Source organism: Chlamydotis macqueenii, chromosome 27 (assembly GCF_036417535.1).
Source record: "Chlamydotis macqueenii isolate bChlMac1 chromosome 27, bChlMac1.mat, whole genome shotgun sequence".
In the NCBI taxonomy this organism is placed as follows: Eukaryota; Metazoa; Chordata; class Aves; order Otidiformes; family Otididae; genus Chlamydotis; species Chlamydotis macqueenii.
Window position 1 is genome coordinate 2,060,390 of NC_141582.1, and position 18,706 is coordinate 2,079,095.

General features: G+C 51.3%; 2 protein-coding genes across 6 annotated transcripts; both read right to left on the reverse strand.

Moving 5' to 3' along the window:
- Window positions 1-362: 362 nt before the first annotated feature.
- On the reverse strand, window positions 363-10,706 carry R3HCC1 (R3H domain and coiled-coil containing 1). Of its 2 annotated transcripts, XM_086767774.1 has the most exons (9): window positions 10,622-10,706; window positions 9,016-9,157; window positions 7,551-7,680; window positions 6,490-6,627; window positions 4,985-6,224; window positions 4,552-4,724; window positions 3,333-3,403; window positions 2,466-2,561; window positions 363-588 (listed from the first exon to the last, which is right to left on the reverse strand). In XM_086767774.1, exons 3-9 carry the CDS (start codon window positions 7,643-7,645, stop codon window positions 440-442), a joined length of 1,962 nt encoding a protein of 653 aa, XP_086623900.1. In that variant the 5' UTR covers window positions 7,646-7,680; window positions 9,016-9,157; window positions 10,622-10,706; the 3' UTR covers window positions 363-439. The 2 variants fall into 2 exon arrangements, with proteins under 2 accessions (XP_086623900.1, XP_086623901.1); XM_086767775.1 differs by lacking the exons at window positions 9,016-9,157; window positions 10,622-10,706 and adding an exon at window positions 8,566-8,614.
- A 182-nt stretch (window positions 10,707-10,888) lies between these two features.
- Window positions 10,889-18,642, reverse strand: LOC104474594 (D(1) dopamine receptor). 4 transcript variants are annotated; one of them, XM_086767785.1, is made up of 3 exons: window positions 18,419-18,642; window positions 16,528-16,701; window positions 10,889-16,155 (listed from the first exon to the last, which is right to left on the reverse strand). In XM_086767785.1, exon 3 carries the CDS (start codon window positions 15,585-15,587, stop codon window positions 14,196-14,198), a length of 1,392 nt encoding a protein of 463 aa, XP_086623911.1. In that variant the 5' UTR covers window positions 15,588-16,155; window positions 16,528-16,701; window positions 18,419-18,642; the 3' UTR covers window positions 10,889-14,195. The 4 variants fall into 4 exon arrangements, with proteins under 4 accessions (XP_086623911.1, XP_086623909.1, XP_086623910.1 ...); XM_086767783.1 differs by having other exon boundaries at window positions 16,528-16,867; XM_086767784.1 differs by having other exon boundaries at window positions 10,889-15,759; window positions 15,860-16,155; window positions 16,528-18,642.
- Window positions 18,643-18,706: the final 64 nt, after the last annotated feature.

The window sequence follows — 18,706 nt, forward strand, 5'->3', positions numbered from 1 at the left end:
TCAGTTTTGTGGGATGTTTTAACAATAACAGTACAACAAAGTAAACATGAAACAGATTTTTTTGACTCCTGCAGATGCTCTGCTCTTGCTTACAGCTGAGTTTTTGCCAACAACATACAACTCCCTTATTTTAATACATTTTTTTTTTAATTGATAGAGCAGGCTTCTCTGAACAGCCTTACTTTCTGCAAGTGCCCCAGAGGCTTTGAAACAGAGCAGGGCGAGATGCGCTCCACAATGAAGAGCTAACACCAAACCCTCACAGGGCTGGGCTCTTGATCTCATTAATATAAACTTTTTCCCTTCCCAAATCTAGAAAGAAGAGAGAGTGCTCATCTATAAGATAACAGCCCTATGGCAACTCACTGTTCTGCATGCAGTTTAATATCACAGCCATGCTCATCTACACTTTTTTTTTTTTTTTTATAGCTGAGATGGTTTATTCCTCCTGGTCCATGCTGTCTGGCAGGAGCCCTTCGCTGCCCGAGGCACCCTGCTGCTTGTGCTTCCAACCCAGAGCCCGGCTCACCAGCCGCTTCGCCACCGCTGTGTCGGTCTGGGGTCTTTCCTTTGCCAGGTGAAGGAGCTCTAGGGAAAAATGGGGGAAAAAATCATTAGTGCTTGTTCAGGAACAGTCTTGTGGTTAAACCATAGGACTAGAGGGTTGATTTCTATTTTCTTAGTTCTTTTACAGAATTAACCCAGGAGCAAATAATTCTAGCCCTAACCAGCAAATTGCCTTTTCTTTTTGAAAGATATCCCTCTACATTTGTACTTCAGCTTTTTTTCAAAATGATTAAGCTCCAGGCCTCTTCTGCACTGGTAGAGAAAGTTGTTCCCCGTTTGTTTTCAGAAACAGCTCCTGGCAAACTCCAGCAAGTCGCATCTCTGAGAACAAAATGAAGGCACACAGTCCAACCAATTGATCCCTGCACAGGAAAGTTTGATCTCCTTTTAGACTAATCAAAAGCAGCAAGGAAAGAATCTGCATTTTTTAAAAAAACAGCTAAATGTATCAGATGTTTTGGGAAAGCCCTTGGGCCAGTAACCTCCACTTTCTGGTAGACACCTGGCTCGCTGCAGGTTTACCTTACAAGAAGTGAGTCCATCAAACCTTTATCAAGTCCAATTGGTAAATTACCAATTTGGCAATTACCTAATCACTTATCAGCAACTGTCTGCAAATTTATTATCCAGTTAGCGATGGGGGCTTTGCTTGCTTTTTCAGAAGTTTTATTAAAGGCAGCCCAGCAGCAGCTTAAAGAAGGGGCAGACTCAAAGCATCCGCAGCTTGGGAGAATAAAACTGCCACTCTTTCTTGGCAAAGTTCAAAAAAAAGGAAAAAAAAAAAAAGGGGAAGAAGAGATACTGTCAGCTAATTAAGATCCAAACTTGTATTTGGAAAAAAAAATTGCTAATTAATAAGAAAACAGAATTGATACCTAATGTTCCCCAGGAGGAGTTTATAACCTGATTCAGCAACACAAATAGGGAAGCATGAATAAAAACAGATGAAGGGGGGAACGCAAAACCAAATCCAATTCTTTGACAGTTCATTTCAATCCAGTCTTAAAAACTCAGGAACTTCTCAGTGTGACAGTGTCCCTTTAAAGCATCAATACTGAAATTTGTAAAACTGCAATGTACTGTAGAACAGCACAGTTGTAGGTTCAGCAAAGTCTCTGCTGCTACAAGACTCACGGCATTTCTGTACTGGGGCAAGTATAACTGATTACAGTATGATTCTACAAGGCAATAAAATAAATAAACCAATGTTAATGGCTAAGCTTACCAACTTCTTCCTTCACCTGATACTGAATAAAATTTTGCCGACCACAAAGTGTCACTGCTATTGCTTTTGTCTCACCTATTCTCCAGAACTCCACAGAGAAACTTTCTGGGCAGGCTTGTGCCATCTGCTGTGCTTTGTTTTCCTGCAACCATTCGCTTAAAACACAAGCGAAGCAAGTAGCACAAGACTAAGCCTGAATTTCTGCAAACCCCTCAGCTGAAGAGGAAAGGAAAAGCAACAGGATTTGATGCTTTTTTTTTCTTCAGGCCTTGTATAGGAGGGAGAAAGTGACTGAACCCTCAAGCACAGGCACCAGCTGTGCTGATCTGTCCTGTAAGTAAGTGGTATATAACCTAGGGTCACCTGCAAGTTTGTTTTTCTACCTGTACCAACCACTCAAACCTGCTGCAAGCAGGCAGAAACCAGTTTTAACAGAACTCTGATACAGCTTGGCTGAAACCGCTAAAAAACAAAAAAAAAAACCAAACCATCTGCAGATGGAGTCTGTCTATACTGCCCTGCAATGCTAATAAAGCTGTTATTAAAAATAAAATACTGGCCTTTAATGTATATTTCCCCATTTAACTTGTCATGTGACCGCTCAGGATATAGGAGACCGGTAAACCAAGAAATAATAACTAACAATAATTAAAAAAAAAAAAGATTGTCCTACTTGGTCGCTGAAGCGCCTTGATCTTTGCCTGCTTTGTCGCGTGGATCAATGGTCGGATCTTTAGGGAAGGGTAACGTCGCCCCAGGGCTTGAGATGCTTCAAAGAACAAAGACTGAGATCAGCAGACTGAATTTTGGTGGCTCTAATACTAAAAATCAGTACATGGTATAACACTGAACACAGCAGCTGCTGAAACTCAAATTATTAAGACTCATACTAAGCCAGCTAAACTCACTCTGGTCACTCAGGCTTCCATCACATGTTCCTCACACAGGAAGAGTCCTCAGAAAATATAAACACTTTTAAAAAAGACAACTCTGTCACTCTCAAACTAAATCCCAAGAAAAAAAGCCTAAGCTTTTGGGCTACATATGCTGCTGGGTGGAAACTCTGCTCAGGACAGCTCTGACCCGAGCCTGGGGCGTTTGTCCCCAGAAGGTCGGTTTGCCAGGAGCCGGGGTGGCTGACCGCCCCCCTGTGCCATCACACACATAAGGTGCCCAGGAGGGTATTGCACCCTGGCAGGAATTTTGTCTAGTTACAAGAGAAAAAAAAAAACTGAAGTGGCCAAACAGATTAATTTCCAGAAATGCAGCGTGAGTCGCTCAGCTCAGTAAAAGTTGCCCTGGTTATTAGCCAAGCCAATTCTCGCAAAGCGGAGTTTCCACACACCACCACAGTAGTTCCAGCTTCTCAAGCCTGAAAAGCCTTTCAAGTTTGAAGAAAGCTGTGATGAACCGTGACCACCGTTGGCAGCAGCAAGACTCAACAGACACAGACGGCAAACCACCGCAGGGTCACGGTGAGCAGAGGAACCCCAGCAGCTCCAGGGTCCCTCAGTCACCACCACCAACCGAGTCACACTACCTGCAGATGGGCTGGAGAAGATCCCCAGGGCGTGCGTATCATCGACCCACTGGATTTTGAAACCACTCTCACTAAAATGAAAGGATAATACAATAATATTTGTTAGTAAAAAGGAAAAAAACAAAAACAAAAACACCACACCACCCAATAACCCCACCAGCCACCTCGAGCGCTCAGGAGTAGTCAGTATTTTTATCCAAAAAGACAAAGGAAGGCACAGAAAAAACATCAGCTGTCCCCCTTTCCAGCCCACAATCTATGATTTCCCCACCTGCTGCCCCCAGGAACTCTCCTTTTCCTCTAAAGAAACCCTTGGCCAAAACCAGCCTCAGTTTCAGGAGCTGTCTGGTAACAAAAATCCTGTTTGTCATCATGCGGTGCTTCACAACCACCACCCACCTGCCCAGGCATCTACAACAAAAAGCAAGTGGTTTACAAAGGTGCTTTACAAAGCTTAGGGTAAAGAGAGCGATGTGAAAATCTACTAAAGCGTCAGTGAGTTTGGGCACAGGGAGCTCAAAGCTTTTCCTGCACTACAGGAAATACAAATAAAATCAACTGCTGGGATTTAGATTTGTCCATTTTCAACTCAAGTTTCTCTCTCACAGGAGCGGAAAAAATACATTTTAAATAAGCGACTGCCTATTGTCTGTGTTTTTTGTAATGTAAATCGTGTTTTTTTTAATTTAAGGGATCCGTAGAGGTGAAGTGTTCACCTCTAACCCACCAGGCAGATCAGGAGAGGAGGATGGGGGGAGGAAAACAGGGAGAGGTGCCCACAGCCACCGTATCAGCGGGCTCTGGCAGAGCAAGGCTAACTCGGAGCTGCTCCGAGCTCCATTTATCACTGAGCAGGACTGAACTTTGTTCTGGTCCTGCTGCTAATGCAATGTCACTCCCTTCGGCGCAGGGCTCTGCTCCCCATATTTACATTAAAAAAAAAAAAAAAAAAAAAAAAATCTTATCTCCAACGGCAGGACTGAGCCCTTTTTCTTGCAAGACTTACTTGTGTGTTATGACAGAGCCCTGAAGAACCAGTCGTGTTTTAAATCATGCATAAACTGCAGGAAAGTGTCCTTTAAGGCACTTACTTAAAAAGAAAGATTGTAAGACAAAGGCACAAAGGTTGAAACTAAAATGCAAAATTCATCGGATTCTGCTGTGCCTTTACTGCTCCCTTCACACTCCAATGCGCTCAGGCTCTCAGAGAGGTACTCACTGGAAATCCACGAACATTTCTAACAGGTCCTCTGTTTTCAGCGACGGGGAGAAGTCATAGATCTCAGTTACGTGGCTAAAATCCCCCTCACTGAGCTGCGTGTCTCCGTAGCTGGAATAATCAAAGCTGATCTTCTCAATGCTTATGTCCTTCACGGTTAAATAACCCACAATCTGAGAATATAAAAAAAAAAAAAAGAAAAACAAAAAAAAAAACCCAACACATCAGACAAGGTTCCACTTCAAAGAGCAACCCCCCAGGGCCCCACCTCAGTCCCCACAAACCCCGTTGGTGGCCACGCTCCCGCCGGCAGGTTCAGCAGCTGCCGGGGCTGGCGCGGGGACTCTCCTCCCACAGACTGACGCCTTCCCCTCGGGCCGGCTCCTCAGCCACCCTCTTTTCCCCAAAGCAGCTCCCGGGGGCAAAACATCACCTCTGCAAAGAGCTCTGCGGTACAGTCGTCCTCGAGGCTGCTCTCCGCGCGGATGCCCGCGCTCTCCTCTTTATCGCCCGCAGATAAACGTGGCTCACGCCACAGCGCGTCGCCCAAGCCCGAACGCTCCTTGTCCTCCTCTGCTGCCACGGGCACCTTCCCGCCACAATTCTGCACGGCAGCATTCGGCCAGCGTTCGTTCTGGTCCTCAGGAGCTGATGGGTTGGCACCACGGACTGGCTCAGACGCGCCCAGAGGCTCATTTTGGGCTTCCAGGGGGTTCTGGTCACGCTCCACCTGGGCAGCACTGGGGCGTTCTTGATCTTGTCTTTCCAGTTCGGAGGAACTCTTGCCTCCCTCCGCTGCGCTGGCATTCACAGAGTCCTTGCCCCGTTCTTCAGGCAGGGACACGTTCCCCTTGCTTTCCGGGCTGCCGGCAGCAGCGCAGCTCTTATCTCGGTTTTCCGGCACCAGCGACATCGCAGCCAACTCTGCTGCAGCTGGGTCCGCGCAGCAGTTACCGCTGCGACTTTCCGACAGGGAGGAGGACGTGCCGCACTCCGCCACACCAGCATCCCGGCTGTTTCGGTCTTCAGCTTGCGGCTGGCACAGGATTTTGCTACCTTCTAGTGTAAGAGTGTTGTCACAGCTCTGATCTTGCTCTTCTGCTTCAGTTGGGGTTTTATCGTGTACAGAAGAACGGGAACCTGAACAGTCTTTATCCTGACTTTGCTGCCCAGAGAAATCGTTGCCGTTCTCTAACGACAGGACATCCACACAGCACGGAGGACATTCACTGTTTGTGTCATCGTTGCTTTTTCCTGAGATGCACTCTTTGCCAGGCTCCTGTTGCTTGCCAGGGGCCAAGGAGACACCACTTGGGCTGCCTTCAGACTTTCCCAGTTCCTCCTGGGTGTCCCCGACCGAAGTTTTAGGGCAGATCTCCTCTTCTTGTGCCATATCCCGACCTGTCTCGGTGCCAGCCGCCACCGGTCTCTCCTGCTCCCCCCATTCTGCCTTCTTGCGCATTGCCTTGGGGACGTACAGGGCTTTATCTGGTTTCTTCCAGGGCGGCCTTTTGATCCTGCCAGACCCCACGCAGGTTCGAGAGTTGTCACCGTGCACCTCCCCGCCGTGCCGCAGCCTGCCGCCTCGGCCCCCCCGGCCCCACGGCTGCGTGGGTCGGTGCGGTCTCGGTGGGTTGCCGCTGGGTTTTTGGTCGTTAGTCTCGCTGGGCAGCCTAGGACCGAGAGAAAGGCAAGGTGTGAGCAGAGGAACCCAAGTAAAGCAACGTTTGCAGAAGAGGGAGAGGAGTAAAAGCATCAAATGCACATAAAGTCGATAGGAAAAAATAAAGACCATCCACTTCCCTGATGACTGGAAGATGCTATTAATAACACACCTTCCTCTTCACGGAGAAACGCCAAACTTCAAGCTCATGAGCTTGAACAAAAGCCCCAAGACCACAGAAGAAGAAAACCGTTGTTACATCTACCGCACCGTACCTCACGGCCGAGTGACAGATGACCGTCCTCCTCCTCCATCCTTCTCCCACAGAAAAGCTGCTCAACAAATCCACGTTGTCCACGGTCCGATGGATCAGGTACCGCAGGCGACTGGACAGAGGGGGGAACAGGAGCACTCTGAAAGGAGAGAGCGGTCAGGGGCAGTAGCAGCTCGTAGGATGGCAAAGGACAGGAACACAGCATGAATTTATTAACCTCCCTTCCCCAAGTCATTCCCAGGGTAGAGTTTAAATCCAAGCCCAAAAACCAGGCAGGACTTCCTGGGATTAAAGAGCCAAAATCCCTTCTCCATCCCAGATGTCCAAGGCAGACGTGCTTGCTTTACACGTAGCAGCGGGACCGCGGGGCGGCTGGGACTGCCCGGTCCCCGGGCCTCTGGCCAGGACTCTCATCCCTGCCTGTATCCGTGCTGGGAAGGGCTGGAAAGCACCAGCCAAAGGCTGCTACTGGTCCCGTTCCTCCCAGTCTGAGCGTGCTCCAGAAACCAGCAGCTAAGAGAATATGAACGGATGAGTAAACACCACATTCAATTTCATCGCGTTCAGACACGGTTTTACAATTTCGGTTTCGTTCCTGAACATTTTCCTACTGCACAGGTACTTTCTCTGCCAAATATTTTTTTAAAAAAAAACAATGAAACAAATATTTAAAGACAAGACAAGCTGGCAGGAAGCTGAACCAAGCAATCCCACCCCTGCTCCTGTCTGACATCCTTTTTTTGGCCATCTCAAGGGCTTCAGGGGTCACTGGATCAGGGACCAGGTCCAGTTAAACCCAGCCTGCCCAGAGAAAAGCGACACAGCAATCCAAGGTGACGGCGTTCACAGCCGCTGAGGAGGATCCGGCGCGCAGGAAGCCCTCAGCAGAGAGGGGAAACAAAACAGCTTGAGTATGAAACTCCTCATTCTAACTCGGGCTGGCGCAAAAGCCACCGGCGCGCGAAGCAACTCCACTTGACGGAGCACGAACAGAGCCAGCGCGGAGGGGGTCACCCCATGGGAAGACCCCTCCGCGCCCGGCTGCCGTGGCAGGGGACCCACCTGTGGTGCTGCCCTTGCAGCACGAAGTGCTCCAGCTCCTCGGCGATCCTGCCCACGAACTCATCCTCGTTGGGCGAGAGGAAAACGTCATCCATGCAGCGCAGCGCCAGGGTGGCAGCAGACGGGATGCCTGTAGGAAGGACACTGTGTCACCCCTGGGACGCTCTGTGCGCCCCCAGCACCCCATACTGCTTTTTGCACCCCAGCACCCCGTACTGCTTTTTGCACCCCATTACCCTCTTCCTTGTGCATCCTCTGCACATGTGCCACTCTGTGCGCTGTTACCCCTTCCCTGTGCACCCCCAGGACCCTGTACTGCTTTTTGCACCCTACTACCTCTTCCTTCTGCACCCCCAGCATCCCACGTGGCTCCAGGCACCCCTAGAAACCCTGTGCACCCCGTTATCCCTTCCCCATGCACCCCCAGCACCCCATACTATTTTTTTTTCACCATTACCCCCTTTCTTGTGCACCCCCAGCACCCTGTGATGCTCTGTGCACCCCGATATCCCTTCCTTGTGCACGCCCAGCATCCCATACTCCTTTCTGCACCCCACTACTGCCTTCCTTGCGCACCCCCAGCGCCCCGCGGGGCTCTGCGCAGTTACTCCCTTCTTTGTGCACGCCCAGCACCCCACGTGGCTCCGTGCACCCCTCAAAACCCTGTGCACCCCATTATCCCCTTCCTTGTGCACCCCCAGCACCCTGTAACGCTTTTTGCACCCCGTTACCCCTTCCGCGTACACCCCCAGCGCCCTGCGACGCTTTTTGCGCCGTTACCCCCTCCCCCGTGCACCCCCAGCACCCCACGGGGCTCCATGCACCCCGTTACCCCCTCCCCGCGCACCCCGTGCCGCTCCGCGCACCCCTGAAACCCCCTGCGCCCCCCGCACCACGTGCTGCCGTCTGCAACCCCCCCCCCCCCCTCCATCTCCCCACTCGTGTGCACCCCCCGCGGCCCCTCCACGGACACCGTGACCGGTTCCGGGACCCCCCCCTCCCCGGCCGCCCTCACCGCCAGGCCCGGGCCAGCGGCAGCTCCCGGCGCCTGCGCCCGGTCCCGGCTCCTCCCGCCGGGCAGCGCCGCCCCGCCCCGCCCCGGACACGCGTGGGGAGCCCGCGCCGGCCGCGGCCTGTCGCATGGCTTAGTTCGCGGCCCCCCACCCCACCCCCCCCCCCAAACCCCAATCGCAGCCCTGGCCCACGCAAAGGATCAAGGGGAGGGTGGTCACGCGTGGGAAGCCCACGCGTGTCCAGGGAAGCGCCGGGAGCCGGCGATGGGAAGGGGGGCAGCTCCCCGGGGACCGTCCCAGAGGCCGGGCGGGAGGGTGCGGGGGGTCGCACAGGGCGGGGCTGGGTCCTGGGGGCAGGGTGCGTGGCCCCCAAACCACCAAATCCTGCAAAAAAAAAAAAAAAAAAAAAAAAAAAAACCAAAAAAAAACCCCACCCTTTTCCCTTGACTCACCTCAGCCCGCGGAAACGGCAGCTCGCAGGAGCAGATGCCACCTAGGAGGGCTTGTAACTCGGGATGTCTCCTACTTGCTTGTTTTCCTCGGCTCCGTTTCCCTATAATTCCACTCGTTTTCCATATCAGCTGGAAATAAATACTATTTGGAAATAAACACGCTTTGCTGTAGCTGCACAGACTCCTCCAGCCAAAAAATCCCAGAGTGTTTAGCCATCTTGTCTTCTTTCTCAGGGAGACTGAGGCACAAGATAGCCTGTGATGCTGAAAGCCTGAGTTTTGGGATGATTAACTGGAGATTTGGGTGTTTCAGGGGCGCCAGGTGAAGCCAATGAGGCTTGCGGGTGCCCAGGATTTCTCAGTATTCTAGATGCACACTCCTTCCTTAATGAGTTAATGCTGAAATCCTGGGGGCAATTTGCCCCCGGCGGCGGTTTCTGGAAGAGTAAGGGTCTCAGAAATTGGGAAACATCGCACAGAGCAGAAGGAAGGGTGGGACCGCGCAGACCGGCTGCTTTTCCGGGGTGTCAGCTGCTCCCCAGCGTCCCCGCTGCTCCTCAGCGGGTGCAGAGACGGGGACTGCGCGGCCCCGAGCTGCTCCCAGCGAAGAATTCACTGCTCTTCAGCATGGCAGCAGGGTTGAGGGCAACAAACCACACCGTTCGCTAGTGACGTGCTCAAAGGTGACTAATGACTTTCATTATTTCTCTTAGAGGAGCAGAAAGAACCATGTCCAGCTCCTTTCCGTGCTCCGTGTGCACATCAGAGCCATCCCCACACTGGCGCGGGGAGAGATTCTGGCCTTGCTCTCACAAAACCCTCCTCGGCAGGGTTAATCTCTTGCTCAGAATTACCATATAGATTGAGAAAGCCAGGCCTGTGATTTCACAAAAGCTTCTGCCAGGCTCCCCCAAGCATCCCGAGACCCTCGTCCAAGTCTTGACCCCTGGCTGGATCTGCTTTCCTCGGAGACCAGCCCTGCTCTCTGCCTGGCAAGAAGAGCAGACAACGTTTCCGATTTGGAATTGAACTCAAGCAAGACAGCAACCTACACCAGCCGCATCCCGTTCCCCTCCCCTGCCTCTGCTGAATCCACTCCTCCTAAACCCGAAAAATCACTTTGAGGGCAGCAGCCATCCCCTGCCCCACGCTGTCCCCCCTGCGACCCAGCCAGGAAAGGAGCCGCGGGCACCGCTCTGCATGCGTCTGCTGCAGCAACTGCACCAACCGCTCACCCGGAGTTAATTCCCAGAGTCCTCCCGTCTGCCCCAAGACATAATAAAATGTGCATTGATTTCATGATTGCACGGAGTAAGACATCGTCCTTTTCCCAGCCTGGCAGCATCCTTTCTCACCTCCAGGATACGAGCAGGGAGGCACGATTTCCAGCCTAGGTTTGAGACACAAAAGCCCTCCTTCCCGCTTTTTCCTCTAGAGCCAGGCTGAGTTGGCTAGCCCTGAACACAGGGCCAGCAGCTCAAGCTTCCAGAACAGGAGCCACCTCCGCTGCAAACCAGACTCAGGGTGGTGGTGCCACCGTCCTGCGCCTGCAAACCACAGCGGTGCTGGCAGCGGGGACCCTTCTTACACCACCGCTGGCATTCACCTGTCAGCAGAGATGAACCACGGACCTTCCTCTCCCCGGCAGAGCCTCCAGCAGCAGTTTTGGGCAATCTGCTGTGTCTCATGGTAGCCACGCTACACGTCTCTGGGGCGCTTGCTGTTCATCACTGCAGCACGAACTACATGGGGAAAAAGAAAAGAGGAAAAACCCTGCGGAGCTCGAAGGAGCCCACGGGCAGAGCCTGAGCGCAACAGTCCCCTGGGAGGATGGGACAACGTGTGCGGAGGCTTTAGACAAATGAGATTTTTATCTACCTGGGGCTGGGGAATGGCTACAGAAGAGGGCAAAGCACAGCAGAGTCTGGTGAGTCACTGAGACCCATCCAGAGCAGGGGCCAGGGGCAGCTCGCAGCTCCCGTGCCAACGCAGCCACCTCTGTCCCCAGCCAGGTGCCGTTCGGGTCCTCCCTGCCCAAACACACGCTTCCTCGGGCCGCGAGCCGAGCCTCAGCCATCCCAACCGCTCACCCTCGAGTTGCGGCACAGTCCCACCAGCCCTGCCCCTTGTCTGAGCTCTCAGGATGGGCTGCCAGCTGCTGCCCCTTCGCTCTCAGGAGCGGCCTCCAGTTTTCATTTAAATGGAGATTTTCATGTTCCTTTACCCCCAGTCCCTGTGTGTCCAGGCTCAGTGAGTGGCTTCGGACACTTCAGTTGTGCCTGATGGGTCCTGGATGCTTCTCCCAAGTTAATGATCTCTCTCTTCACGTAACCAGGCACCTAATGAGATAAATTTGGAACCCCAGAGCCTCCACAGCAGCAGAGAGGCACTCAGAGTATTAAATATGCCAGTTTATTACCTTACTCCGCAATCCAGCTGGCACTGAGCTGGATTTGAGCTCCTATTTACTCATTTTGTTCTTATCTAGCCTGCTGAGCCCAAAAAACCCACCTGTCTTTGCAACCTGTCTGCAGGGCAGGCCAACATTGCTGTCCCCCAGTTCACCCATGGCAAAACCAGAGCAAGTGAACTGGTTTACCTGGGATTACGGGGCGGGAGCAGAGCAAGCAACAGCACGCACGAGGCCTGACTCACAGCCCCTGCTCCAGGATCAGCCCCAGGCAGGAATTCATTGCGCTCACCTCTGAAATACGGGCATGGGATGTAGCAGGACACTGTAAAACTTTAGGATGGACAGAGGAAGATGCTTCCTGGTGGAACTGCAGAGGCGACCTGTTGCAGGAAACTCACAGCAGGGGAAAAAGAAAAAAAAAAAAAAAAACAAACCAAAAAACCAAACTAATTTGGAAGCCAGATAAACAAAGTGTATTTTTGCCAAAGCAAACCCAGGTTGCACCGTTTTGGAGCTGTTGTCCATTTCCCAGGCTGACCACAGAGGTGTCTGATGTGCAGAGGCCTGTTCCATCACCTGGAAGTTTTTTGTTTAGCTCATTGTCACCAACTTGTCTCTTCTGAGGTGATGCTGGGAAGGTATCAGCCACCCTGGCCAGGCCAGGAGTCCCAGTAAGAGGTCCAGCCAGAGAGAGCTGTCCCAGTAAGAGGTCCAGCTGAAGGGAAATGGCGTGCTGCACCGTCAGCAGAGGACTGCCCCGGTCCCTTTGGAGCTGGGGACTGTGCCATGCTCCCCAACGCAAGTTAAACACAGACAATAACTGGACAAAAAAAGCCATCACCTTCTCCGTTGTCTTTCTTTCGCAGGTTCACCCTGCACAGTGATGCGCTGAGCTGCTCACTTTTCTCCTCCAGTCTCTTTACAAACAGTCAGGGACTCAGCCCCGGAGCTCTGCCATGAGATGAGCATCAATAAACTCTTCAAAAGCAGGGAGGGCAGGACAGTACTGCTTTGAAAACGCTGGGTATTCCGACCCCCCTCTCGCCACCAAGCCTGGACCCCCAAAGTAAAGCACAACCGTGCTACAACACCCTGCTTTTAGTGTGGGAAATCATTGTATACATCACATCAACGTTCAAATGCAGTTGCGTTGGGGCCTCCTAGAAACACACCAGATGATTGTCCCCACCTCAGAACCATCCCCTCTCTAAGTCTGGCTGTACCATCCTCCCTGAGCCGAAAAGCCCCCAGCGCATGCCAGCTGTGACAGCTAGCCACCGCTGCCACGCGGGGAGATGGTCATACATGAAGGTGAGTCTTATCAGCGCTTCCCTAGAAAAATCCAAGCGTCGACCTTGGAGATACGGAGAGCTCTGCTCCCCTCCTACGCTGATTATGCTGTAACTTGACTATAATTGGGCTCTATTTAATAATTACCGTTATTCTGTAATTACCACTTTCTGATTTTTCTCTTCGTTAACACTTGCCAGGGAGGGGGAGAAGCTTTCCTGCTGCGCCAGAGAGCTAAAGACGTCTCGGATTCAAGACGACGTGGATGTGCCGCTTGCTGCTGCGGTGTTTAACCGGGCACGGATCAAAACAGCTCTCTGAAGTCACTCGTGTCACCGCCGGCGGTGAAATGCTGGGGGCTGCTCGCTCGCTGTTTCTACCCCCAGCTCAGCAGACACCAGCTCCCACAGGCACAGGAGAGGCTAATTAAAGAGTACAGGTGAGCAAGGAGTGCTTCTTCAGAAGCCATTGTTATTGAAATGAGACAGCAGGGGAGGAAGGATCGTTAATGAAATGGAGGAAGAAGGGAATGAGGGGGAGAACAAAGTAAAAGGGGGAAAAAAGTCTAGGAAAAGGAGGAGGAACTGACTGATGGAAGATGTGGCAGGGGCACAGAAACGAAACCAGCAATGTTCTTGCTTTAACAGCTGATTTTCTCCTTTACCCTCGGAGTCTGAAGGGCTCGGACACCCTCATTCCCAAAGGCTGCAAGCGAACAGTCTAACATCCCGAGGCTAACACATGGTTTATGCCCATCCTAGGCTGCCCTCAGCTGCACAGGTCCCAGCTTAGGCAGGCTGGCTGTCGCTCCGGGGGCAAGAACAGACCTCAAGCGTGTGGAATCCTTCCCTGCCACACGCTCCAGCCAAGCTGCTACCAAAGCACGGCCTCAGGGCTCCAGGAGAGGTGGCTGCAAACGTGTCCAGACCTGCAGGATAATTTACCTGAGCAACCGAGAGACAGTGAGAGGTGAGCCTAAGAGAGTTAGCTTAGCAAGGCCATGCCCTCCTTCCCGCACAGCCCACCAGAAACCTGAGTTCCCCCAGGCTGCTACGCAGTACAGCACCGTCCCACCGAGCACAAGGCAGCATTATCTCCTTCTGCCACTGACAGTTATCACCAAGCAAGCAGTTGCCTTTGGCTTGTGCCCCTTTAGCAGCCGTGGGCTCGTAGCCTTTTGGACACGGGCAGTGGTAAAACCAGCCTTTCTCCCCACGAGCACGACTGCGTCTTTACTTCACAGACTGCAGAGAGGCTCAGCAGACCACAGAAGTCTTTTCTTCCTCAGTCAAAATCATAAGGAAGGAGAAATTTGAGCCCTTGCATTTTCATATTTTGCAGAAAGCATTTTTCCATGAGTCAACTAGAGAGAGCAGCAACGCAGATCTCTACTGGGCTGGATCAGAAACTGTAAGTTACAAAAAACACGTCTGAACCCCATGAGTCATCTGGAAAAATCACCCTGACTCTTCCACACTCATCCCACCACCCTTTTCCCAACCCCATCACAATCAAATGCATTGCTGGTGAGAGGTGTAATCTTCTCCAGCGACACAGCCATTTCACACTCCACGTGCACCACCGCAGACGAGGCATCTGCAGGGCAGGTGTTGTGAGAGGGCTCAGAGACCCGAGACACCTTGTCGAAGGACACCTCGTCGTTTTCCACCTGCACGGCAGCATGAGGAAGAAGCTGAGGGTAGCTGAGGGTGACCACTTCCTTCTGACAGATGGTGTCACGGTGGTAGGAGACCAGCTCATTGCTGAAGTTCACTGTCTCCACTTCATTGCTGGGACAAAGGCAGCCACAGCCCAAGATGGTTGCAAAAGCTCTCCGGAAGTCCGCATTGAAGGCATAAATGATAGGATTGAGGGAAGAGTTAGCCCACCCAAACCAGACGAAGGTGTTGAAGACAGTCTCACTGACACAAGGAAGTTCCCCTGGCTCTCGTACGTCAAGATCACAAAAGGGCACCATGCAGTTGAGCACAAAGAAGGGCAGCCAGCAGACGACAAAGACACCCATGATGATTGAGAGGGTCTTGAGAACCTTGGTCTCCTTCTTGAAAGAGTTCTTCAGGGAGGCCTCGTGAGGGCAGTCGCTGCTGTGGCAGGTTTGGGCATGTTCCACTGCCCGTTCCAGGGAGGAGATCCTGCGGATCTGCTGCTGGGCAATGCGGAAGATGCGGGTGTATGTCACAATCATGATGGCGACAGGGATGTAGAAGCTAATGAGAGAAGATGAGATGGCGTAAGTCCTGTTGAGGCTGGAATCACAGTTCTCTTCCTCCTCAGTGACATTAAAACCTGGCTCCTGTTGGCTAAGGAGCTCATGATCCTTGTGCCACTTCAGCTGCACAGGGATGAAGGAAATCAAGAGGGACAGTAGCCAAGCCACTCCGATCATGATGAAGGCCACGTGTTGAGTCATCTTCCTCTCGTAGCGGAAGGGGCTGGAAATGGCCCAGTAACGGTCCACGCTGATAATGCACAAATTGAGGATAGAAGCGGTGGAGCACATGATATCAAAAGCCACCCAAACATCACAGAAAGCCCCAAAGGGCCAGTACCCCGCCACTTCGGTGGCAGCCTTCCAGGGCATCACCAGTACAGCCACAAAGAGGTCAGAGACTGCCAAGGAGATAACAAAGAAATTGGTGACCTTAGAGCGCAAGTGTCTGAACTTGACCACAGCCACACACACCAGGGTGTTGCCCAAGAGCGTGGAGAGGATGAGAAGGAAGAGTAAGGCTGCTGTCACCACACGGAAGGACAACTCGGAGTGGCCTTCCTCTGCCCAGCTCTTCCTGCTGCGGGTGTCATTGATCACATCCTGCCCACCTTCTGCAGAGGAGTAAAAACCATCCATGTGTTCCCCGTTATTCCAGCCCCTGGAGAGGTTCCACAGCTGTTCAAGTCCCCTTTTTACTGCTCTGCTGACACCTCAGAAGCACCAACTGCAATCCTCCCAGCTCTCACACCCAGCCAGACGACCCAGCACAAGGAAGAGCGCTTGAAGCTCTCACTCCTTTTCAAATCTCCTGCTGACAGCATGGCGTTTGGTTTTTTTTTTTTTTCCTCTTGCCTCCCACCCCACTTTTCTTCTTTGCAGCCTGCCGCTCACAAAGAGCGTGCACTCACCTCCAGCACTTGAGTGAGCTGGGAGGGCTTTGCTGCAAGCCTTCCTCCCTCTCCTCTCTCAGGTCTTCATCCATCTGGTGCCTGCTGCGGAATCCCAGTCAGTCCCTTCTGCACCGACCAGGCTGGGACGTGGCTGCCAGACGCAAGAGGGAATCTGAGCACTCTCTGCTCTTGCAGACGGACCTTCTCCGCTCGCTAAACAGGCTGCTCTGCTCTTCCCTCTGGATTTCATTCAAGTGAGGTCTCTCTCTGCTCACACGCCAGGTCCCCTGCTTACCAGATCGGTCCTCTACGAGCTAAGAACACAGCACTGGGAGTCCGCAGCTGACAGAGTAAGTGGCTTGGGAATTAGGGGATCGCATTGAAGGGGTAAAATAACAAACATTTAAGTGAGATTTGAGGGTCTTCATTGGAAATCAGGATGGAAATTTGGTGTGCTTGATCTCTGAATAAAAGATGCCTAAATGCACTGCACAGGCACAGAGTCACAGCGCAGATATACGACCCTAAACCAGTTACTCCCCCCTACCCCAAGCTGGCCAGCTTTCCACTACAAAATTTCTTCAAGCCCCCAGGAGAGAAGAAAGAAAAAAAAAAAAAAAAAAAAAAGCCACACACAACCAGAAAGCCCCCATATTCACAAAAAAAAAAACCAAAACAAAACAAACCTTGTACAAATCTGAAAGTTTTTTTCTTTCTGAAAGCATCAAGCAAAGTAGTTTTCGGTGTTTCTTTCAGTAGAGGAGGGGAACCTTGCAGCGTGAGGAACCAGGTCTGACCTACTACGGCACAGTTTAGCCTGGGAAGAAGATCCCATCCATCACTTTGTAACTGAAGGCGCTCTGTAAGGAAAAGGGCTCCTCTGATCAAAAAAAAAAGGTCAGAAAATCCTTCAGGAGGCAAGTTTCCTCAAGATCCATCTCTGTAACAGCTGCTTAAATGAGGATCTGCTTTTTACTGGTAAACCGGCCAAGGTGGGAAAGAGCAGCAAAAGCTTTCCAAATCAAACTGAAAAAAACCAACCGGGCAGTTCAGCATTAATTCACTCATTACACTGATAGCTTCTGTAGTGTATCATGACGGCCTCTGCCTTTGCCTGTCACATACATCGCTTCTGAAGAAGGCGGCAGCCAGTCTACACAGAGCCAGCTCAGCTGCACTGATTTTTAATTAACCTGACCCTGCCACCCAGGCTTTGCGTAAGCCAGACAGAGCACGAAATGCCCAAGAACAACTTTCAAACAAGAGCGCAATTATTCTCTAAGACACAGCACCAAGAAGCTTACTCCTAAAGTAAACAGCACGCGTGCTTTGTGACAGGTTAAAGAAACTTGTTGCCAGCATGTCACAGCATTTACTTCTGAAGGCTTTGTTTAATTAAGCCTCATTAGTTCCACCGTCTGCAGCCTGTTTCTGCCAAGTGCCTACGCCAGGCAGAGCAGCTAGATGGCACCAACAGCCGGCTCATGGCCCAGCGCTCCCACTCGGGTCCTTTGTGCCAGGCCAGCCCTCTTCCTCCTCACCAGAACTTCAGAGGAAAATGAGGGCCATCTAATTGCCCGGGCACCACAGGACCCTGGCAGTGCACTAACCCATCCAAAGATGCATGTAGATGCACTGTCTCTGTGCCCCTAAAGGGCATTTTTCTCATATTCCCTACACTAGGCACAAATATTTTTGAGACCTAAGTTGCAAGACACAAACAACGGGATGGTTTCCCTGCTCTTCAAGAGAGCGCAACGGCAAGTGACCTGTCCTACAGCAGTAAATCGTTGCAGGGGCTTGGGCTGGGAGCTCACGGCACACTTGGGTCACACAGGCTAAGCCAGGAGGCATTCCAGGAAATAATTCCTCAAGATACAAGGAAGCCTTCCTCCTCCTTAGGAGCCTGAAAACATCTAAGAAATTATCTCACCCTCACACGCTGCTCATACTGAAGCGGACATTCAGAGCTGACTTAGCAGAGGGAATGTGGTATGGAAAGGGTTCCAAGACATTACCCAATTCTGTGCATCTCAGATTACACCTAACGAAGACAGGACCGTTAACTCTGCTGTCATGGGCAAACAATACACAGTTACTCAAACAAAATACCGGCTGTTCCTCATGTCCACAGATTATCTCCTCCTGCTTGCTAAATGCAATCTTCTCTACTGAGAAAATCGTTCTCCTGCATATTACTCAACAGTGGCTACATTTTCTCGCATAAGCAGCTGCTATTTTTTCTGAGAAGCAAGTTAAGTACTATTTTAAACAGCACTCAAATACGATAAGATTTCATTTTGGTGGCAATTCAGCTCTAGGTTTTTATATTTAATTTCCTCACCAAGCAAGAAGCTGCCCTCTATTTCCTTTCCCTGCTGTCTCACCAAAATATACTTAAAATTCTCTACTCAGCCATCTTGATTACATTCTCCACTTTGCATCAAAGGAAGAAAATTACAAGCCACTTCAAATAAAGCAGCAGCTGCTTAGGTTTAACTCTTGGATGCCTCTTCCGGAATGGCTGTCTCGGATGCATTACAGAATTATAGGAGTGTTTATTCCTACAGGAATCACTTTGCACTTTACTTCCAGAGAAGATACAAGTTCTGATAGCAGGGGAGAAATGAGGGGTAATCAGATCCTTTAAAAAAAAGATCCAGTGATGCTGGCTGGAGGTAAGACCTGAGCCTTCTCACAGTTGCGCTGTAGAATAAGCACAGGAACTAGTAACTTCCTCCTCCCTGCTTGCCCCGGCAAAAAAAAAAAAGACTCAGGGAAATCAAAGTCTAGTACAGCAGTAGTGCAATTTGTTTTTTGACAAAGCAGCCCAGGAATCTGCCCATTTACTTTTAGCAGACAAGT